Here is a 24,505-nt window from a genome sequence, read left to right on the forward strand (position 1 = left end):
GTCTCTCTTGTGTTTTTTTTTTTTTCACAGAAGGTCCAGCTTCACTCCACATCAAAATAAAAACAAATTCCAAAACTTATTATTATTTTTTTTTGCAAAGCAGAAATGGTGCTTCCAGGCAGCTCTACTTGTGGGTAGATCAGACTAGAAGACTTGTAAGTGCAACTTCTGCAGGGATAGAAACTCTCTTATCCCAACTCTATTTCCACCTGCTGATCTTTCCCACCGTACCGTTCAGATACTACCCTGGATCTGTGAATGAGTACAGATCGCTCCCTGCCATATTGCCAAGAAGCTAGCTAGTAGTATGGTCAACACAGAGTGCTTGCAGTAACTGTAGCTCTGGTAAATGTAATCATTTGGCTGAATGGTGAAGAGACTGCAAAAAGAACAGGAGTACTTGTGGCACCTTAGAGACCTAACAAATTTATTAGAGCATAAGCTTTCGTGGGCTACAGCCCACTTCTTCGGATGCATATAGAGTGGAACATCTATTGAGGAGATATATATATGTTGTCTCCCACCTGTTCATGCTCTCTGTATGTGTGTATATATATATCTCCTCAATAGATGTTCCACTCTATATGCATCCGAAGAAGTGGGCTGTAGCCCACGAAAGCTTATGCTCTAATAAATTTGTTAGTCTCTAAGGTGCCACAAGTACTCCTGTTCTTTTTGCGGATACAGACTAACACGGCTGCTACCCTGAAACCGGTGAAGAGACTTTCATTCTTCCTACATGGCAAAAAGGAAGCACAATAAAAAAAATAAAAAAAAAGTGCACCTGTCACTAAAGACAGGCAAATGATAGGGTTGACAGTACTGATTTCTGCCTACCAGGGCAGGCAGGGAGTTAGGAATTTTTCACCATGTCATCACACAAGTGTCTCTCTCTCTCTTTCTCACTCACACACATGTTGACAGCTTAAGAGCAATCCCTGATGAGTTTTCCTTCTTCTCTAGCCTATTAAAGAGTAATTAGGGAAGACTCAGCTTTAAGAGTTTCTATTCACATTGTTCCTCTCTCATGTAAGATCTGACATGACAGTTGTTAAAAGACTGACAAGATTACAGGAGCCTAGTTCTAAGTGAAATGACATCTAGGCTTCAGATGATCCTCACCCGTAGGAAGGCTCATACACATTCAGCCTCTCTGTAGTGCTTTCTGCTGTAGAAATCTTAAGAGTTAGGTGCCTGCCAGCTAGCCTATTGTATGGAATTTCAGTGTAATGAAGTTACAAATTCTATCCCTGATTGTGACAGAACTGTCATTAATTCACTGATACATAAAAATCAATTATTTAAAATGGTCCAATGAGCTTCTGATTGCATTACTAAGGTCTAAATGACCCAAACTGCTATATCGGGGTTCTCAAACTGTGGGTCGAGACCCCTCAGGGGGTTGCAAGATCATTACATGGGGGGTCACCAGCTGTCAACCTCCACCCCAAACCCCGCTTGCCTCCAGCATTTATAATGGTGTTAAATACATTAAACAGCGTGTTTAACTTATTAGGGGGGTCACGCTCAGAGGCTTGCAATGTGAAACGGGTCGCCAGTAGAAAAGTTTGAGAACCACTGTGCTATATTATAGGAGTGTACCAGCTAGTGAGCAAGTAAAAGGATTGCAGAACTGGAGCTGGTTGGGAGCTTTTCGACAAAACGTTTTCTCAGCAAAAGATGCTGATTTGTTGAAATGAAACTTTTGACAGAAACCTAAACATTACATTGGGAAGGTTTCTCAGGTCAGGATGGAATGACAGGGAGAGTGACTCTACAGCCCTTTAGCTAAGGCATTCATCTGGGATGTGGCAGACCGAGGGTCATGTTCCTGTTTTGAATCAGAAACTTTTCAAAAAAGGCTAGTTGGCATTCTGAGGCAGAATGAAACAAATGCAGAAGCCTTGACATTTTTCACAAAATGGTATTCTTACTTTCTAGCCAGCCACTTCAGTGGGCCTCAGTCTCATGTACTGTCTGAACAACATGAAGCAGAGGTGTTATGCAACTGAAAAATACTTCTCTTTAGCCAAGCAGGGGTTATGCATTACAAAGTTAAAGCACAAGTTTACTCAGTGATTAAAAAGGAAGTAATAGGACTGCAACACTTTTCTTAAATAGTAAAAGACAGCCATGGTTAAAAACTAAATTATCTTGAAAAAAATAGCAGCTTACTAAAAATATTGGGAGCTTACTGAGGAAAACACCTTCGGTGAGGAGTGTAAAAGAAAATAAAACAATCTGATGAAAATTGCTCTTAATGATATAGTGTAATATCATTCATCAAATGAAAGAGACTATTCTAGGTGACTATACTAGGGGAAAAGAGTTGATTAAATTATATTTTTATTTGTAGAAAAAACTGCAGAAATGCATATATTCACTTTAAAAAAAAAAGAAAAATCATAAATAGCACATAACAAACCAGTTTAGTCACTTAAAGGTGTATGGTGACAGGAGGGACCAGCATTGACTTTATAATTTGTGAGGCCCTAAGTAATAGTGAGATTCGTGCTCATTGTGGAGGAAATTTTGCAGGAATCTCACACTTCTCCCACTCCTGTTTCCATTTGGGGGGCTATTACTGATCACCAGTTCCCTTCTGGTCCCACTCTCAGTTGCCAACTCTATGTGGGGTCCCAAATAATTGCTTGTATTACTTGTTCTCACAGCCCTCTATGAGATGTACAATTATCCTTTAACACACCCGATTTTTCTAGAAGACATTTGTATCTTATCACACTGCAAATAAAGGAAAAGGAGGAAGAGGAAAAAATAAAACAGTAGCATAAGAAAATTCAGATAGTTTCACATATGTTCAAGTGCCCATAAGTTAGTGGTTTGTTTATTTTTAGGATAGTATTTTGGCAAAAAATTCATAGGGATATATTTACCAAGCAAGTGCAGGGAGATATAAATTCCAACTCTTTGAGCCATCCTGGATGACAGAGCTTCACAGAAGCCTTGCCAATGAAGAATGCTGTGGAATGGGCGAAAACAGTACATCTAAGAACTGTCCTGGCCATGCTCTCCAACCCCCCAACTCTCATGCCCCCTGGGCCAGGGCTCCACACTTTTACTCCAGTGCTGTCTCACCACAGAGAGAAGACTGCATCCACTTTCTGCAGCCATAACCCGCCCTTGGCACTTTCCAGACCCCAGGGTCTCTGGCAGGATCTATGCTGGCAGAAGTCAATGGACTCTCACATGAATATGGTCTCTAACACTCAAACATTTATTATTTTATCACTTCTATTGATAAGGTATCTTCCCCCAGAGTGTTCAAGAAGCTGAAGAGGTCACAATATGGCAATTTCTTCTCCTACTACTTCTTCTGCCCCCCCTGCAGCAATTTGGTTTTCAATTAGGTTGGCCATAAAGGTTGAAGGGGAAATTTCTGGGGATCCCCAGAGATTTAAAAACTAGCAACGGGCTACCAGTCCGATTTGAACAGCAGACACTGAACATAAAGTCTCATAACTTCTTCAAACATTCCAAGGCCAGAAAAGACCATTGTGATCATCATCTGACCTTTGATATACCACAGGCCATAAAACTTCCCCAAAATATTTCCAAGAGAATATCTTTTAGAAAAACATCCAAAATGGTCAGTGAGGAAGATTCCACCACAACCCTTTGGAAGTGGCCCCCAATGGTTAATTACTCTTACTGTTAAGAAATTATGCCTTATTTTAACAGTGAGAGTTAAAAGAACCAGCTCAGAGGAGGGTTCTGGGTTCATATGCCACTAGTGAAATGTCTTTTTCCCTAAAAGGCCCTCTATCTATGCCCCTAGATCCCTCAGCTTCAGAACAATCAAAGTCTTGTATACTCCCGAGATAGAGATGATAGACTTTCTTAGCCTGGCTTCAGTGGTGAGTCAGAAGAAATAACTCTGCAGACTCTTAGAGCTTGTCATACTCTCCGTGCAGATAATTACAACAAATTAGCCTCGCTGAAGTTTAACACATTTCTATATATTATTTTTGCTGATGTTTAATAAGGATTGAGAGCATCTGCTGCTAACACAAGGAGGAAAGCTGAACTAAGATGAATTGGTTGAAGAGGAACCACTGGACATAAAGCTTTAGTTTTAAAAAATAGTCTCTCAATTTGAAGGTCTTGAATTTAAGCACACTATGACCTTCCAAATGCTGATTTATGAGACTCAATTAATAATAACCTTAGTGTATAAATCCTTATCTATTCTAGTTCAAATGTCAGGGGAAACAAAAATACAAAAAACAAATCACATCAGTATGTAGGGAGGAAAACTCAGACAGGTATTTATTTTTCATGAAGGTAGCTGAGATATAAAAGCTCTGAAAGAATATTGACACCTTCCCTTCATTACTTCAGGGTGATGGGGGTGGGGGTGGGGGGAGTCCTAGGTACTCAAATAACACGGGCACAATATGAAGAAAACAGAACATTTCATGGAGGGTCAGGTTTTGTAAGGTATGTTACGTGGGAGTATTCCTTGTTCAGTAATTAACGTTTCAGAAATAAACTTGTTACTCTGGTTTTCACTGCTTTAAGTGAGTGCCCAATGTGATCCTTGTGAATTCATAAAGATCCAATCAAAGCACAAAGAATGCATATATTTGTATTTCTCTTTCATAGAGCTTACTAGTAGTTTGTAACACCCAGTTAATGGGACAGATTCTCTGCTGCCGTAAATCGGCATCACTCCATTGATTTCAGAGGATTTTTGCTGTTTTACACCAGCTGAACACCTTGCTCCATGATTCAAGCCCAAAAGCTGATTGCATATGTAGAGTAAATGATCTTTCTAATGTGACACCCTGGGTGAGGTAATATCTTTGATTGGACTAAAAGATTGGTGAAAGAGAAGTTTTCGAGCTATCCAGAGCTCTTCTTCGGGTCTGGGGAAGAGCTCTCTGTAAGCTTGAAAGCTGGTCTCTCTCACCAACAGAAGTCGGTCCAATAAAGGATATAACCTCACCCATCTTGTCTCTCTAATATCTAATGACCTGTCTACAATACCACTTTATACAACAATGGAAGATATCTTTCTAATGATGTATGTCAACTCCTAGAAGTTCCAGTCCATCTTTTCTTTCATTCATTCAGAATGTCTAAAGTATATTTCAGAGAGAGGTTTACATAACACAAACAATGTAGTACTAGATTCTGGTTCAGTTATGCTAGTGTAAATCAAGACCAATAACTCCATTGACTTAAGAGATCTCTAGTATTCAGCTAGCATGGTAAAATTGTCCTCTCTTTTTCCAAAGCAAAGAATTTTTGAACAGATGTGACTGCCTAATTTGTTCCTAGTATACCAGCAATGTTTTTTCTCCCTCTTCCCAGTTTGCAGATGTTTCCATGTATCATGCAATACCGTATGATCAATTTGAATTGTGCAGCAACAAATGAGATATCTCATAGGAAATGAAGGGCAGTGCTCATAGTGTCTTCACAAGGAGAAAAAGATTAAGACAGACACTTACACTTCCATGACATCGTGGAGGAAAAAAATTCTCAGAATGACAACTTGATGGTCAGGAGTTAATGAAGGCTCCTGTAAGCCTAACAGACAGACTATAAAACAGAAATAGAAACGCTGTTCTTTGGTCTCATCTGCTGCGAATTACTGTCCAGCCATGTGATTCTATTGATTTGCCTGCACTACATCAAATTTTAATCACCATAAACCATAAACTAATACAGGTTAGCCCCCAACAAGTGCTTCTAGTAGATGACTTTGATTATTTTGGACATCCCTGGCCTTTAAGTTTATATGGGAGGAAACTGATAGATCCATGTAGGGCTTCATAAAATCCTTCTTTAAATTAATTCATATTCATGCAAAGTGTGTAGGACATTCTGTCTTTTGGAAGGACTGTGTTGTAGTGGGAAGCGATGCAGCACCAAATTTAAAACAGCTAAAAATAAAAGTGCTACACATGGTAAGATTAACAATTGTTGAAAGGAAATTTCAAGACAGAATAATGTAGCTGATTTTGGCTAACTGGTCTTTGAATGGAAAGTTTAAGTCAATTTAACCCTTCGGGCTCAGAATTTCTTTAGGCTCACAGTACCAGCAGGAACTTTTGACCCCCAACATCTAAGGACTTAATTCCATTTGCAATGAATAGGTCACAGATGTGAACTTACTATGCATTCCTTCTACTGATGCAGAAGACAGTTTTCACATCTATTATAACCCCCATCTAATATTCTATATTGTGTCCTCTGTGGAAATCATTTTAGGTCAAAAAAACTGACACCCCATTCAGATACAGCACATCATCACTGTTCTTGATTTTTTTGGCAATGTCCTTGATTTTTCCATTGAAAAATGTTCCAGCCCATACTCACTGGAGCAATGTTCCTCATCAAGATGCTAAAATAAAAGTACAGAGACCTTCTTTCAGTTAAAAACACAGAGAATTACATCATCTGAAACTTTATTTCTTTTCACAAAGACTCGCTTTGTCCTCCATCAGATCAATGACAAGATTGTTGCACTCAATCTATTAATTTATTTATCCTCTCCAAATGTCAATAGCTATGGACAAACTACCATAGTGCAATGTAGTGATGAGTTTGTGAATTTTGATTATGGGTCAGTTGCCATTTCAATTATGCCATTTCCCATTCTTCAGAAGTTTATAATTCTCTGAACATCAGATTCCAACTTTGGTACTTTATACACGTTATAAATCCTGCTGCAATTCTCCCTCATACTCCAGTCTCACATTGAGCTCAGCTGTTTTCTAGCGCAGCAGCCTTTTGCCCCTCCCCACAGCACACACCCGCCAAAAGATCTGTTTGTGTACTCCGTTTTGTTGTTGATGTTGTTTTAAAATGGAGTTTTACTATTTAGGTAAGAATATAAGAATGCCCATAGTGCGTCAGAACAATGGTCCATCCAGGCTAGTATCCTGTCCTACAACAGTGGCCAATGCCAGATGCTTCAAAGGGAATGAACAGAATAGGACAATTATCAAGTGCTTCACCCCTTTCATCAAGTCCCAGCATCTGGCAATCAGAGCCTTAGGCACACCCAGAGCATGGGATTGCATCCCTGACCATCTTGGCTAATAGCCATTGATGGACCTATCCTCCATGAACTTATCTAATTCGTTTCTGAACCCAGTTATTATTTGTGTCCTTCACAATATCCCCAGGCAATGAGTTCCACAGATAGACTATGCACTCTGTGAAGAAGTACTTCCCTATATTTGTTTTGAACCTGCTGCCTATTAATCTCATTGGGTATCTGTTTTTCTTTTGCTACTTCTATTGGGAGCTAAGAAAAATCGTAATTGCTTATAGAGCAGTCTTTTCACCTCTAGGTTTATGGTTCAAATCCAGCACTGGTAGTGCCTGAAAGATATTATTGTACAGTGCCTGTTTCACATCACATGAAATTGGTGACTTCTCTGTCGTACAAAGTGGACATGTGACCACATCATAAACCCAATAGTTGTCACTAATTGACATCCTTATTGACTAGCAGGGAGGCCTGACTGAATATGAGTGGAGATTGACCTATCCTTTCCCGTCTCTATTCATAGTATTTCCAAGTCCTGGTTGAGAGATGTGTGGGAAAGCAATGCCACTGCTAGGGCTGCACATTTCATGAGCATTACACTCACTTTCAAAAATACTGTTCAGAAATAAATAATTATGTTAATTCCTAGTTCTAACGTAAAACCTTCCAATTATTTAAGTTGGAAAAGTAGCTGCTGAATGTACTTTGTGTTACATTCCTTGACTTCTGTCATTAACATTTGCACTGTGGGACAGATTCTGATTCTTATTACGAAGATATGAACCCAGAATAAGTCCACTGATTTACATCTGTGTAACTAAGATGAGAATGTGGCCCTATATCTTGCATTTTCAAAGGTATTAGTGCACCTGTCACATTGCAGATAATTCTGTTCTTGAGAATGAATTGGCTATTGGTTCTGATTGCCCAGGAAATCTACCTGCTTTGGACAAGTTACTGTGAAAAGCATTGTGAAAAATATCAATGTATGACTGAAACTTCAGAGACCTAACAGTTAACCAGAAAGAATAGTACTCAACAAAGAATAATAAAACATCAATTAATTAGCATTAATATAATGCTTTGCATCTAACTAAGCATTGAATAAATATTAGCTAATTAATCATCTAAACACCTTTTTGAGGGTAGGTATTATTATTTATCATTATCCTTATGCTACAAATGAGGAAACCTAAACAGAGGTTAAATGACTTTTCCAAGGTCAGACTTTGACTTGAGGATAGAACTCAGGAGTTTAGTGGCTTTCAATCGTGAGAGGAAAAAATTTCAAAAGCACCAAAGGGACTTATGAGTTGAAGTTCCATTTAAAAAAATAACCAGGGGCTTGTCTACACAGTGCAGCAATGTGCACCAGAAGAGGGGTAATTCTAAAATCCACTGTGTTGCACACTAACTGTCCCACACAGACTAGGGAACACTAGTATGGTCTACATGGGCCAGTTAGTGTGCAACACATTGGTGTGCTTTAGAATTCACCTTCCTCTGGTGCACATTGCTGCACTGTGTAGACAAGGCCTTAGGCACTTAGGAGTCTACATCCCAGTGACTTTTCATAAGACTTAGGTTGCTAAGTGTCTAAGTCACTTCTGAAAATGAGATCTTCCAAGGGCCAATGTTTCAAAGGTACTTAGGTGTCTAAAGCTGCAAATAAGTGCCTGATGGGGTTTTCAGAAGTATCTACACAGGCTGGCACCTAACTCCCACAAAATGAAAATACATTCTGTAATACAGTTTAGAAAAACGTACAAATGTTGAAGTAGGGCATACATTTTGGACACTTGGCAAGTATTTCCCCTTGATTAGTGTTATTTAATGTTAGATTTTGGTACTCCCACATTTTAGCAAAATATTAATTTCTCATTAGGTAAAGCTATTTATAGTTAGTAAGATGATCACTCGTAATCTAGGTAAAGAAGGTAGTGGGGAGCCATTTGGAGGTTACTGTTCCCAAATGCGCCAAAGTGTTGACCCCGCTCCCTCATAAAAGGGACAGAAATAGTCAACACAGACCTTAATGCAGGATTTTATAGTGCATGTTGCAGAAGATCTTTGAAGAAAGGTAATTTATAGAAAAGTACTGGAATACACGTAAAGTAAATTATCCCTCCCCTTTGGCTGGCCAAACGTCTACAGAAATGTCACATTTACCCAAGTACATGTTGTTCTGAGCCTGCATTCTGCATGTACCCAAAACACCCATTAAACTCAGTAGGATTTGCAAGGAATGAAGAATCAGGCGCCAGAGTCACAGACTGAGACTGTAGTGAAGCCTGGTGCCAAATTCCTCTCTGGCATAAGTAGGCACAACTCCAGTGACTTCACTGGAGTTGTGCCTGTCTACACCAACGGTGACATTGGCCCTCTGCCTGTGAGAGAATCTTTAGCTCCTTAATCATGAACATATCATCTTTAAATCACATTTTGTAAATGCGATGGGCAGCACTGTAATCTATTTTTTATTTGCAAAATAAGTGACACAAGCAACCACAGAAGCTTGGCTGCTATGACCTGCCTTATGCATCTCTAAATAAAAAATGATCAGAAAATTTTAGCTGAATATACTACTGTATATGGGCAGTAAGCCATGCTTTCAAATTGACATGTTCTCTTGGGGCATATTTTCCTATGAACCTACACACCTGAAGTTCAGAATTCTACCTACCCTTCAAGAAGGAAGTATCCATAACATGAACTAAGTTGTTTTTTACCCCGCAGAGCAGAGAATCCCCTGCAGGTTTGAGGTGGAAATTTCAGACTCAAGCACCCTCTAAAAGCTAAGGAGCAGATCCTCATCTGGTGTAAAAAAAGCATCACAGCTCTATTGATCTGCCCCAATAGCCTAGAAAAATAGGTGCTACAGGCATGAAGAAATCCTTTTCTGAGTTACTGGAATGTAGAAGAGTACACTAAATACAGGCTCAGATTTCTTTTGAAAAATGCATGTCTAAAGTTAGCTCCCAAATTTAAGCGACACATTAGGCTCCCAAACTCATATTTAGGCACCCAACTTGTGCAGCTTCTTTTTGAAAACATTGGCCTTTAACTGCTATTTTTTTTTCACTTTCAGTTTCCATCTCTTAAAAATCCACCTGTCTGTTTTACAGTTTCATGCTTTTGTAACCCACAGATCTCCTGGGTGTGGTGTTCTGTCCCTCTCTCTCTCTCTCTCTCGTCCCCCCCTCACTGCCACTAGATGGGACAGAACACCACACCCAGGAGATCTGTGAATTACAAAAGCACGAAACTTTAAACAGACAGGTGGATTTATATCTATAAAGTCAGTTAGCTTTTAGCTCATGCGGTAGAGGCTCATGCATTAAGCTCCAGAGGTCGCAGGTTCTATCCCGCCTGCCGACAACTGGGGTCTGTCGGGGGTTACACTTTAACAATGCAGTTAGACCTACAGAATTGTGATTGAGGCTGCTATAATACTAAAACATATAAGGCTACTGTTCAGTTTGCTACTTACTATGGTACTTCATCCCATTGTCATCAAGAGTGCAATACAACATAGTAAGCCAGGTTCACAAAAGCAGCATTGTACAAAAATGAACGGTGTAATATGATCATAGATTCAGAATCATAACACAGTTGTAATGTTTGCAGAATTAAAATGAAAGTACCTAGAGGCTATTTTCTTTTTCACTGCTACTGCACCAGTCACCAGATAGCAATAATATACAATGTTATCTTAATGCAAAGCACCCAACCCTGCAAGGTGCTGAGTTCCTCTTCTCCCATTGCAGATGCTGGTACTCGGCATATTGTAGTAGGCACCCAGCACTGTCTAGAATCAAACCCCGAGTTTTTAAACAATAAGTATCAGTTCCTGATCTCAGTTAGATGGATAACTTTAGATTTAAACCAACCAATGTAAGTGAGATCAGAATCTGTCCCTGCAGTTTTTAAGAAATATAATCTTTCAGAATTATAACCCAATATTCCCTGTCAAATCTGCACTATCCAAGAATTAATTTTAATTAAAATGCATGTACCATGAATTGTTATAAAAAGATGTTACTATGAGCTGCATAGTCTTCAAAAGAGGGCTAGTAAAGAGGAGTTAATAATCCCATATAATATCAAACACTAAACAGTATTTGTATTTTCAAGAAATGAAATTTTTTAATAGTTCTTAACCTGTCATGGAGAGCAAACTTGGCTGAACAAACATGTTTGACTACTTAAAAGTTTTTCGATAGGCATCGAGGTTCCTGACCATTATGTTTTGTTTGAATTATAACTTGAAAGAGGCAGGTTTCAGAGTAACAGCCGTGTTAGTCTGTATCCGCAAAAAGAAGAACAGGAGTACTTGTGGCACCTTAGAGACTAACAAATTTATTAGAGCATAAGCTTTCGTGGACTACAGCCCACTTCTTCTATATGCATCCGAAGAAGTGGGCTGTAGTCCACGAAAGCTTATGCTCTAATAAATTTGTTAGTCTCTAAGGTGCCACAAGTACTCCTGTTCTTTTTGAAAGAGGCAGTTTCAGGAACAAAATCACTGCAGTACTATCCTTGAAACCAGTTAGTTTGCTAAAATTGCAAAGTGTCGATACAGAGAGAAGAATAACATAGGAGAAACCCAGTTTGTGTTTGTGTGTGTGTGTGTGTGTGTGTGTGTGTGTGTGTGTGTGTGTGTGTGTGTGTGTGTGTATACTAATACAAAACAATATACTTACATACACACTATATAATACACACGCAGGGTGGGGGAGATGGCCAGTTTTAGACTATTACCCATTTTATATTGCTTTCACTATTTTAGCTAGACAGTCTCTCTAAGCAATCAGAGTCAGATACAACATACAACATTGATAGCAGCCTTCAACTACCTGAAGGGGGGTTCCAAAGAGGATGGAGCTCGGCTGTTCTCAGTGGTGGCAGACGACAGAACAAGGAGCAATGGTCTCAAGTTGCAGTGGGGGAGGTCCAGGTTGGATATCAGGAAAAACTATTTCACTAGGAGGGTGGTGAAACACTGGAATGCGTTACCTAGGGAGGTGGTGGAGTCTCCTTCCTTGGAGGTTTTTAAGGCCCGGCTTGACAAAGCCCTGGCTGGGATGATTTAGCTGGGAATTGGTCCTGCTTTGAGCAGGGGGTTGGACTAGATGACCTCTTGAGGTCCCTTCCAACTCTGATATTCTGTGATTCTATGATCTATTTGGCTTCCTGCCTGGTATAGAAGACAGCCTACTACACTGCACTGCTGGTGACGTTTAACTGAAATCTGCTTGCTGTTACTCAAGTTACTATTGACAAGACACAGGAAATTCTGCATAACACATGTTCAGCTGGTTTAATCTTACAGTAAAACACAGGGCTGTCCCTGCCTGTCATTTTTACAAATCAGTAGATTTCTAATTAACCATCACAAGTAAACCTCAAATTGCTTAAATCCCACAGGAAAAGCCTGCAACATTTCAGCTAATTTATCATTTTCCTTGACCCTCACAAGACAATGCACTCTAATGCCGCCAACAGCATAACTTACCTCAACTAACTTGTTGGCATGTTCACGGAAAACTTGAGCGTATTCCTTCACTTCTTTCTCGTTCCCACTCTTTGCAGCCTCAATAAGAACAAGTAATGGAACATTGGTCTCCAGGAATGAGTCAGATATATGATCCATCACTGCCTTCCGTAGCTGTGTTAAAAGAAAGTGGAGCAGTAAGTAACTGAAGTGTTAATACACATTTCCAGCATATTGATCAGCGAGTTATAGTTGAGTATATGTGTCATATCTCAAAGTTGTACAACATTTTTTATAGTATTTATGGATTTGTAGCATTTTTTTTTATTTGTAGGAATTTTTGGTAGCACTTAAATGTCCATAACTAAAGGCTTGGTTCTGCAATCCCTACTCACTCAAGCAATTCCACTGACTTTCATGGGACTACCCAGCTGGACAAGCACTACGCACATCAGGGATTGCATGTCTATGGCAGCTGGTAGGTACCCAACACTTTTAAAAGTCAGGTCAGGTCTTTTAGGAGCCTAAATGTAGATTTAGGAGCCCTAACCTTAGGCAATCATTTTTAAAATATTGGCCAGTGTATTTCCAGACCTCATGTAAAATCTGTACTCAGTGTTACACTTAGCACATGCACGGTGTCTCATTTTCATTAGCGAATCTCTAGTGTGAACAATCTGAAAACTTTCCTATGCATTTCATAGGCAGGATTAACAAGTGTATAGAAAATGTATTCTTAATGAAAATACACAAGCCATTAAAGATTAAACACCTGTTCTTCCTTAAAAAAAAAAAAACCCAGATATTTGGGGGGGAAAAAAACAAACAAACACAGCCCACTACTTTAAGGGTGATGGCACAAACTTGCCCTCTGCCATTCTGCAAAGTACTAATCAATGTCAGACTTTCCTAGTATCTGTAAAATGCACAAAAATATGATTGAAATCTTAAATAATGTTTCATGGAGATGTCACTGCTCTATGATAATGTGGAAGGCAGACATATTTTAGCATATTTCCTTAAGCTTTTGGGTATAATTGTTATTAAAAATGAAAAATTGCAAACTCAAAGCCACCAGGCTGGGAGTCATCTAGCCTGAAGGTCCAACCAGACATTAGTCTCATTAAGTCATACATTTTGTAGCTAGACTGAAGGTCAATTAAGGTAATCATTCAATTTTGTAATCCACACTAGAAAGCTTTAACTAGCTGAGGTCCCATCAATGCTCAAAATTGCACAGATAATTACTATATCGGTAGCTGCAATAAAAAGAGGATTCAAGAGCCCTGTGGAGTTCAGCTGCATTGACTTGTGTGCGGTTTTTCTTCAAAGGGAAAAGATAAACCAAAATATTGCAGGTGACCACTCCATCCATTACCTGGTATGGAAAATGCAAGCGCCATTAACAAAGCCGAATGGTTTGAAAGGCAATGTAATGTTTCCTTTGCTAAAATGATGACAATTAAAATAACTCAACCACGATTAGTAATATATGAATAAAAATGAGCTATTATATTGCCCTGCCAAATTGATTAAAGTGCTTCAAAATAATTGGGGGTGGGGCTTGCTCAGTGGTTTGACCATTGGCCTGCTAAACCCAGGGTTGTGAGTTGAATCCTTGAGGGGGCCATTTAGAGATTTGGGGCAAAAATCTAACTGGGGATTGGTCCTACTTTGAGCAGGGGGTTGAACTAGATGACCTCCTGAGGTCACTTCCAAACCTGATATTCTATGATCAAACTAATTCATAAAAAAAAAAAAAAAAAAACTTGACAGCTATGACCACGGCCTATGATGTGGACCAATACTGTCTCATATTTCCATGTTCTCCCATGCCCATCTGTTGTCTTATATTTATATTGTAAGTTCTTTGGAGCAGAAACTGACTTGTTCTTTTCTCATACAGTGTCTAGCACAGTGGGGTTCTGGTTCCTGATTGGGGCTCCTAGGTACTACAGTAGTAAATAATTAAAATAAAATAAATACATAATAGAATATTAAAACATTGAAAATTTAATATAAAATAGCATATGAAAGGGCCGGTGATACTCCATAGTATCACAAAACCTAAGGTACATTATTAGGCCGACAAGTCTTCAGTCACTATCAGATTTTTGTAAGGTATTTAGGTGCATAAAGAAGCAGATAGGAGCCTAGTGAGATTTCCAAAAGCACCTAGGTGCCTAACTCTCATTGATTTAAATGGGGGTATTCATTGCCTTATAATGATAAGCTAAAATAAGCTCTTTGAGTCTAACACAGAGAAGATTAGGGTGACTTGATTAAAATCTATAAATAGGTATATGGGGAACAAATACTTAATAATGGGCTCTTCAGTCTAGCCAGGAAAGGTATAACCTGATCCAATGGCTGGAAATTGAAGGTAGATAAATTCAGCTAGAACTAAGGTGCGAGTAATTAACCACTGGAACAATGTATCAAGGGTTGTGACAGATTCTCCATCACTGATCATTTTAAAATCAAAATTGGGTTTTTTGTTTCCCTTTAGGAGATCTGCTCTAGGGATTATTTTGGGGAAGTTCCCTGGCCTGTGTTATACAGGAGGTCAGACTACATGATCACAATGGTCCCTTTTGGGCTTGGAATCTAAGATACGAACAATACAGTTTTTTTTTTTAATTAATGAATGGAGATATCCCATCTCCTAGAACTGGAAGGGACCTTGAAAGGTCATTGAGTCCAGCCCCCTGCCTTCACTAGCAGGACCAAGTACTGATTTTGCCCCAGATCCCTAAGTGGCCGCCTCAAGGATTGAACTCACAACCCTGGGTTTAGTAAGCCAATGCTCAAACCACTGAGCTATCCCTCCCCCTCTGGCCAATGCAGTGTTATATTTCTGACTATGTCATGATGCTCTCTTACAATAGACCATTAAATCTGTAAGAATATCTAAAAATACACCATTGATTTTCATTGGTAGTATCAAGTACCTCTACTCTTAAAAAACACATTAGACGTCAATGAAAAAGGAGATCAGATAACTGCAATTTGGACCTTAATACTGTAAATATAGAAATGATTTATACAGTAATGAACATCTAACTTATTATTAGAGCTGGATACAAGGGTCCTGAGTCCACAGTCACAAAAACTGAACTGTTTTCAGAGTAGCAGCCATGTTAGTCTGTATCCGCAAAAAGAACAGGAGTACTTGTGGCACCTTAAAGACTAACAAATTTATTGGAGTATAAGCTTTCATCGGCTAAAACCCACTTCATTGGATGCATGCAGTGGAAAATACAGGAGGAATATATATATATACACACACACACACAGAGAACATGAAACAATGGGTGTTACCATACATACTATAACGAGAGTGATCAGTTAAGGTGAGCTATTACCAGCAGGAGAGAAAAAAAAAATTTTGTAGTGGTAATCAAAATGGCCCATTTCCAGCAGTTGACAAAAAGGTCCTCACAGGTGTCTTGTCAACTGCTTGTCAACTGTTTTAGCCCACGAAAGCTTATGCTCAAATAAATTTGTTAGTCTCTAAGATCCCACAAGTACTCCTGTTCTTTTTGCAAAAACTGAACTGTTAGCATTCTGCATTGTGGCTGATTTGATAAATATAAATTTAGTAAATCCTCGTTTAGTTTATGTGCTATTATTCATAGCTGTCAGTAGCATATTTCTGAACCCTCATGTAGAGAGTCATTGTAGTTTCTTTATAAATTGATTATCTGAAATTTTGGATGCCCTTGCATGGAAGTTGAAAGGTACAGATAACAGTTTTTATATATGCAGGAAACCACAAGTTTAACTATCCATCAGCACAGGCTATAAGGAATGACTTGACAAAATAATTTGTTAAATGTGACAGACTATGAACATAAGGCATTCTTCCAATAGCTTAAACAGGTGCATGACAAGGTAATATTAATGGCACAAGACAAGACATTTAAAGGTATTAGCTCAGCACTACCAGTCTATTGTATCCAATTAGGGCTATTTATCAATGTAAATAACTGCTGGAAAAGCTAATCTTGTATCTTCCTGTAGGTCCTGCAGCAAAGTCCAGCCAAAGTGATGGTTCATGAATGAAGAGTTTTTAAAGTTTTGCATGGATGCCATTCTTTCAAAGGGAAATGCAAAAGACTTGTATTTAAATGGGCATATAAAAAGTGATAGCATAAGGAAAGATTAATCTATAGGAAATTACTTAACAAAAGATGGACAGCTCATCTGATCTTGTGATCATATAAAGATAAGCTACTTTCTTCTACAATTCCTTAAGAGCTTCCCTGATGCAGATGCAAACACTGTACTGTATATTGCCATTTAGAAGCTATGGCTTATATTAAATTCTCCCTCCTTGTAGTTTAAAATCAAGGATGGCTTCAAAATGAGCATGGTTTCTATTAATTACAGGGTAAAGTTCTACTTACTAATAGAGGGTGGCATCTAAATGAAAATCATTGTTATTAAATGGAGTATGTTAAATGCAAAGTTAATCAAATTAAATCCAAAAGAGTTGATGTGTCAGCCAAGCACAGAGATGTGACGTGTAAGCAAAGCATGCAAATATTCTTTTTAAATCCTGAACAGTCTACCACAAGGCACATTTTATTCCCCACCTAATACAATCAATGAAGTCAGTTTATGGTGCACAGAGTAAGTTACTGTTGTTCATAGCTAGGGATTCTCCAATTCTAAGCACTAGTGGGGTCTACTTTATCATTGTTGATTCACAGCTCTAATTGCACATTCCAGAATGATGCTTTTCATTGCTGTATAACAATTTTAGAACCAAATGTCTCTGTGCTGCTTAAAGTCATGTAGAGAATTAAATGTCTAATCCTGACACTAGAAGGTAATGCCACAGCAGGAGATTAATGGCTCTAACAGATTGTTAAATTTTATAAAGACTGGCAGTATAAAGCTGTCTGTAAAAAAAGTTTACTAACCCTTTGTTCGTAACTATATCACACCGCAAACAGCATTGCATTCACCACTTTCTACTTAACACCACGATATATACTGAACCCAGCTCCAACCACATGGCTTGTAAGTGTTCTGCAGCAGCAATCAGGTACAGACAAACGGAAACAAACTTTTCAACTGCAGGTCTAGTGAATGAAGTATGTCTCCAGAAATGTTATGAGGAATTGAGTTTTCAGGTACAGTACAGTGACCATCAAAAGCTCCTGTAATATTTCATAACAGGAATTTAATAATTTGCATTAGAATTAAGCATAATAGGCATGTGCCTAGGGGCACTGACGTTCTATGGGTGCCTTACCTCTCTAAACAGTATGCAGCACAAAGGTCAGCTGTAGGAGGGAACAGGGGTGGGCTGAAGATGCTGTGCCTAGGGGCACACAAGGTGTAAATCCGGCCCTTCCTGAGTACAGGGGAGGTGGTGGGGGGAAAAGGTAGAGCTAAAATATAGGCAAAACTGACCAGTGTTTTGAACAAAAGACTGGGAGTTTGAAACTGTAGAAGAAGGACACAGGGTTTGATGTACTTTATGAAGAAGAGTGACAGAGTCAAAATGATAGAAGATGATTTTTTAATGTTTGCACTTTGGGTGTTATGGAGAGGGAGAGGTAAAAAGATGGGAGGCCAGAAAGGAGCAAGTTACAGCAGTCAAGGTAAGAGATGATGACTAAGGCATGAGCCAGGGTTTTTAGAAGTAGAGGAGACAGTGTGGAAAGGAGGGATTTAGAAGATGCCACAGAGGAAGAAGTGACAGGATTTTTACGAAAGGCTGGGGGGGGGGCATGCAGGGGCAAGGACAATAAAGTGTCAAAAATGACAGTGCAAATGCAAGCCTGAGTGACACAGATACAGTAGCTGTCACTGGAGCAGGAGAAAGGTGAGTCAAAGAGAAAGGTAATGGAGGAAGGATAAGAAGTTCATGGGGTAATCATTCCATTTCACTGACAGCTACAAGTCATGGAATGCTGTAATTCTAATGGCAAAATGATGCAACATATTGATCAAGTATACTGCACTGCAGAGCTATATTTATATTTTACCTGTAATAGTCACAAAGGATATGAAAATTAGGGGCCAATATTAAAACTGGCTAATTGTCTTCCGTGGCTAAACAGTCTGTGGTTACATACCCTTAGTATTTGTATCATTATGGTATTTCCCATAGTAAATATATGCAAATGTAAAGGAGTGCTGTAGATCGGTGATTCCTAAAATTTTGGGTCATTGACCACCAGAGGTCCACAGATCACTTGCTGGGTGGTTTGTGGACAGCTGACTGGTCACCAGGTGCTAACCCTCCTTGTTTCGCACTGTTAAAGTACATCAACATAAGCTAAACATACAAGAAGTACTTTTCTAACATCACTTTTTCTGTCAGCAACTTCTGCAAATTGCCATGAGGAAGTTACTTGCTCATGAAAGGGAAAGGAACATCAATCACAAATGGAAAGAGCATGGTCCATGAAATACTCTCTATTAAGGTATGCTCCAATGTCACCATCTCGTAGTGTGTTTTCTTGAGGGGTTTCAGTTTCTTCTGACTGACCCTCCTTAGTTTGCTCTGTCAGGTCAATATCTAGACCCTCACCTCCAATTATGTCTATCAGCCCTTCACTTTTTGCACTTGCAGTTTCCTTCCATCTTCTAGGTGTTTTCCTCAAAGGCAACCTGATGTAAGGCTGTCACCCCTTTGTTGTCCCAGGCCTTTCTGCTTTCCTTTCCTTCTCTGTACTCTCCCCTTTAAAGCAGACTTTGTTTCCTCTATTGGTTGCTGCTGTGGGTCCCTGCTTCAATGATTGGCAGCTGTGGCTTATGGTCAAGCTGCTTGTTTGTAAACAGGAAGGACTCTGCTCTCACTCCACCCCAGTCTATGTGCAGTCTGGGGGTTGTTGACCCTGTTAATATCCTCCCTTGCAAAGCCAAAGCCCAGCCTGGGCTGGCATAGGCCAAGTCCCTGCACTGAAAAATGGTGTTGCAATGTAAACTTCCTGCTTGGTACTCTATCCAAAAGGCATATGGTTGTAATGACAGGTACCATCTCATGATCCCCTGATTTTACCACATTTAGCCAACACAAGGGAGCATGAGCCTTAATGAGTGTAAACTCATTCCCTAGGAGATAGTTCCATGGCTCTCTATTGCCCATTTGGTAGCCAAGCACTCTTTCTATCACTGAGTATAGGTTCTTGCAGGGGACATTTCCAGCTGATATATACTATCAGATGTTCTTCTCCATTTACCTCTTGAGAAAGGATTATCCCTAGTCCTACCACCAATGCATCTGTTTGTAGTATGGTCTCCTTTTCAAAGTTTGAGCTATACAGCACTGGGTGTCCACAGAGTATGGCTTTGAGTTTTTGAATGGTACTTCTGCAGGTGGGTATCCACAGCGCCTATCTTGGGGAGGCATCCCTAGTTAGGTTAGTTAATGGGGCTGGCAAAACAGGGTATAAATCAGTGGTAATACCCAGGTTAGCCTAGGAAGGCATGCACTAGCCTTTTGGTCATGGTGTCTTGTATGCCTGTGAGGCATGAACTTTATCCACCAATGGGGTGGACTTGTCCTCCACCAGCTCTGGGTCTCAAATAATGAGCGTCTTCCTTTCCTATTGCACATTTAGCAGGGTTTGCTGTTAACCCAGCTTCTCTCAGGGATGGGAGTCCCAATCCTTAATATGGATAACTACGTCCTCCAAGTATGCCACTGCATATTGACTATGCTGTTGGAGTAACTGGTCCATCCAACATTGAAAAGTGGCCACCGCCCTGTGTTCCAAATGACATGGTCTTAAATTAAAATAGGCCTAGCGGTGCAGAAAAAAGCCATCTTGTCCTAGGAATGTTTTAATGGCAAAGTGGGATTGTCTTAGCAGCTGTAGTCCACAGCGATATGGCTTCCAGGTATCTGGTGGCATAGTCCATGATGACAAGTATATGCTGATGTCCAGAAGCACTCCTCTCTTTGGGTCCTATAAGGTCAATTCCAATTCTTTCAAAGGCATTCTCCACCAAGGGGAGCAGTATTAGTGGAACCCACAGGATTCTCTTAGGGATTGTTAATGGGCATTCAAGACACAAAGCACAGAAATTCTCAATTTCTTAAAAAAACCTGGCCAAAAGTATCAGGCTGGGTCCTCTCCTTCCCAAGATGTCTCACATATTATTGTGTGTACCAGATGCAGTAATTTGCTGCGATATACCCGAGATACTAGCAATTGTATCTAGTCTGTATCTCTTGGTCTATGTGATGTAACTGTAACATTATCCACTGATTTTTTTCTCACATTAAAAAGGATGCCATTAAACTTTCAACATTTGCTACTCCTTGAAACTGCGGAAGCATGCTTCCTTCTAGTCTAAATATAGGAGGTTACTGGACTTAACACAGGCAGCTGGGTTGGTGAACAGTGAGCTTTGCATAACACTCTGAAAACATTCTTTGCATAACACTCTGAAAACACCTGCCTATATGTTCACAGCATCACACAATACAAATGTATTGTTTCAAGCCAATGACTGCTGTAAGTTTATAGAACAGTCATGATCCTACTGAAAAGTCTAGATTAATTGTGGATCCTTCACTCTTTCCCATGCAAAAATAATCTGGTATGAGTATTTAAGTTCCAGATCAATTTTTTCTTCATTTGATGGAAGTGTTACACACAACTACCTGTTATGGGTATAGTTTTCTGAAATACGGCACCATATGTGCATCAGTAAACATTATGTGTAGAGTAAATTAAACTGAGCCTTATAATTAGGCAGTAAGGAAATTACTGAAGACCTGAAAGAGTAAATCAGCAGTATTAAAACACTCTCCATTTTCTCTGAAGCACTCTCGAGTGTCATAAAAACTCAATGTCACAGTGATAAACATCTAGAAAAAATACATTTTGAGATAGGCAACAAAGAGACATGGGAATTCAAATAAGCCTTTTAAGCTCAAGTCCAAACCACGATTAAAATTAAGTTTAGGAACCAGCTCTTGCCTCTAATTTTGACATCAGATATTTAGATATTTATTTAAAGCAACTGTTCATAGACTAAATACACTAATGGTTCTATTAAATAGTAGAAGACAAAAAGTGGTTCCAGAAATGTACACCTTGCCAGAAACCTACCTTTCTGAGCCCAAGCCTACGAAGTGCCTCTAGTTCACTGTATCTTCAGTGCTGGCAGTGACTTGTATGGAAGGTGAAAGAACACAGCACTTCATTGTATTGTGCGCTCATTCCCTGTACTGTGTAATTCAGCAACGTACCCAGATTTCTATCCAAGACCAATATACCCTTGTACCAGGCTTTAGAACAAATGATTTAATAAAAGTACATGTAGACACAAAAACAATAACAGTACATATGTACCAAACATTATGCATAACATAAACATGCACTGCTGGCAAAAGCAAGTATCCCTTTGTGCTACCAAGTTATTTTACAGAAATAGCTTCCAGATTTCCACAACCAAGAGCAGTAGAGGAACTGCAGTTGAAGCAATGATGTATTAAGCCTCAAGAAGGAAGCTGATGAGATTCTAATGAGGAAAGGCTGATGCTGCAAGTGGCCTTAGGTTCAAAGTCATATACAAGTTGACTCAGGGTGGGGTCACTTTCAGAAATGCTAACATTTTGTCAGGAAGCATTCTGGTGTAGCAGGATGAAGCAATGTCACCAATCACACTGCAAATTCTCTAGGGGACAACTGAAACTTCATCTCTGGTAATACAATGCAACCTTAGAAAGAGAGGGTCAAATGGCTAATCTATTCATCTACAAGCTGACTGTAACATGACTTTGCATCAACTTTGCCTCTGCAAAATAAGTTGCTAGCAAATGCTCATCTAAGACTTAATTTAAAGCTGCAAGCTCTTCTGGATATTCTATTATTACTTAGCAAATACATACAGCTTTGCAATCTTCAGAATTATTTTATAAACTATCTAATGAATCCTCACGAGGCCCATAAATTGCGTATTGTGATATCTGTGAAGCTCTCAGCTACTATCATGAAGGAAGCCATGACGTGATTGGAATAACAGAGACTTGGTGGGATAACTCACATGACTGGAGTACTGTCATGGATGGATATAAACTGTTCAGGAAGGACAGACAGGGCAGAAAAGGTGGGGGAGTTGCATTGTATGTAAGAGCAGTATGACTGCTCAGAGCTCCAGTATGAAACTGCAGAAAAACCTGAGAGTCTCTGGATTAAACTTAGAAGCATGAGCAACAAGGGTGATGTCGTGGTGGGAGTCTGCTATAGACCACCAGAGGGATGAGGTGGAGGAGGCTTTCTTCCGGCAACTAACAGAAGTTGCTAGATCGCAGGCCCTGGTACTCATGGGAGACTTTAATTATCCTGATATCTGCTGGCAGAGCAATATACAGAGCGGTGCACAGACAATCCAGGAAGTTTTTAGAAAGTGTAGGGGACAATTTCCTGGTGAAAGTGCTGGAGGAACCAACTAGGGGCCGAGCTGTTCTTGACCTGCTGCTCACAAACAGGGAAGAATTAGTAGGGGAAGCAAAATTGGATGGAAACCTGGGAGGCAGTGACCATGAGATGCTCGAGTTCAGGATCCTGACACAAGGAAGAAAGGAGAGCAGCAGAATACGGACCCTGGACTTCAGAAAAGCGGACTTTGATTCCCTCAGGGAACTGATGGGCAGGATCTCCTGGGAGAATAACATGAAGGGGAAAGGAGTCCAGGGGAGCTGGCTGTATTTTAAAGAATCCTTATTAAAGTTGCAGGAACAAACCATCCCGATGTGTAGAAAGAATAGTAAATATGGCAGGTGACCAGCTTGGCTTAACAGTGAAAGCCTTGCTGATCTTAAACACAAAAAAGAAGCTTACAAGAAGTGGAAGATTGGACAAATGACCAGGGAGGAGTATAAAAATATTGCTCAGGCATGCAGGAGTGAAATCAGGAAGGCGAAATCACACTTGGAGTTGCTGCTAACAAGAGATGTTAAGAGAAACAAGAAGGGCTTCTTCAGGTATGTTAGCAACAAGAAGAAAGTCAAGGAAAGTGTGGGCCCCTTACTGAATGAGGGAGGCAACTTAGAGACAGAGGATGTGGAAGAAGCTAATGTACTCAATGCTTTTTTTACCTCTGTCTTCACGAACAAGGTCAGCTCCCAGACCGCTGCACTGGGCAGCACAGCATGAGGAGGAGGTGACCAGCCCTCTGTGGAGAAAGAAGTGGTTTGGGACTATTTAGAAAAGCTCGATGAGCACAAATCCATGGGGCCGGATGCTGCATCTGAGGGTGCTAAAGGAGTTGGCAGATGTGATTGCAGAGCCTTTGGCCATTATCTTTGAAAACTCATGGCGATCGGGGGAGGTCCCGGATGACTGAAAAAAGGCTAATGTAGTACCCATCTTTAAAAAGGGAAGGAGGAGGATCCGGGGAACGACAGGCCAGTCAGCCTCACCTCAGTTCCTGGAAAAATCCTGGAGCAGGTCCTCAAGGAATCAATTCTGAAGCACTAGAGGAGAGGAAAGTGATCAGGAACAGTCAGCACGGATTCACCAAAGGCAAGTCATGCCTGACTAAACTAATTGCCTTCTGTGAGGAGATAACTGGCTCCATGGATGAGGGGAAAGCAGTGGATGTGTTATTCCTAGACTTTAGCAAAACTTTTGATACGGTCTCCCATGGTATTCTTGCCGGCAAGTTAAAGAAGTATGGGCTGGATGAATGGACTATAAGGTGGATAGAAAGCTGGCTAGATCATCGGGCTCAACAAGTAGTGATCAATGGCTCCATGTCTAGTCGGCAGCCGGTATCAAGAGGAGTGCCCCAAGGGTCAGTTCTGGGGCCGGTTTTGTTCAATATCTTCATTAATGATCTAGAGGATGGCATGGACTGCACTCTCAGCAAGTTTGCAGATGACACTAAACTGGGAGGAGTGATAGATATGCTGGAGGGTAAGGATAGGATACAGAGGGACCTAGACAAATTAGAGGATTGGGCCAAAAGAAACCTGATGAGGTTCAACAAGGACAAGTGCAGAGTCCTGC

General features: G+C 40.0%; 1 protein-coding gene across 8 annotated transcripts in view; it reads right to left on the reverse strand.

Annotated features, from left to right (window-relative positions):
* Positions 1-24,505, reverse strand: part of CTNNA2 (catenin alpha 2) — a 766,120-nt gene that overhangs the window by 129,076 nt on the left and 612,539 nt on the right. For all 8 annotated transcript variants that reach the window (XM_065597259.1, XM_065597255.1, XM_065597256.1 and 5 more), the window contains one exon: positions 12,540-12,692. In XM_065597259.1, the coding sequence (XP_065453331.1) occupies positions 12,540-12,692 (153 nt within the window). The remainder of the gene's footprint in view (positions 1-12,539; positions 12,693-24,505) is intronic.

Source organism: Chrysemys picta, chromosome 5 (genome assembly GCF_011386835.1).
Source record: "Chrysemys picta bellii isolate R12L10 chromosome 5, ASM1138683v2, whole genome shotgun sequence".
In the NCBI taxonomy this organism is placed as follows: Eukaryota; Metazoa; Chordata; order Testudines; family Emydidae; genus Chrysemys; species Chrysemys picta.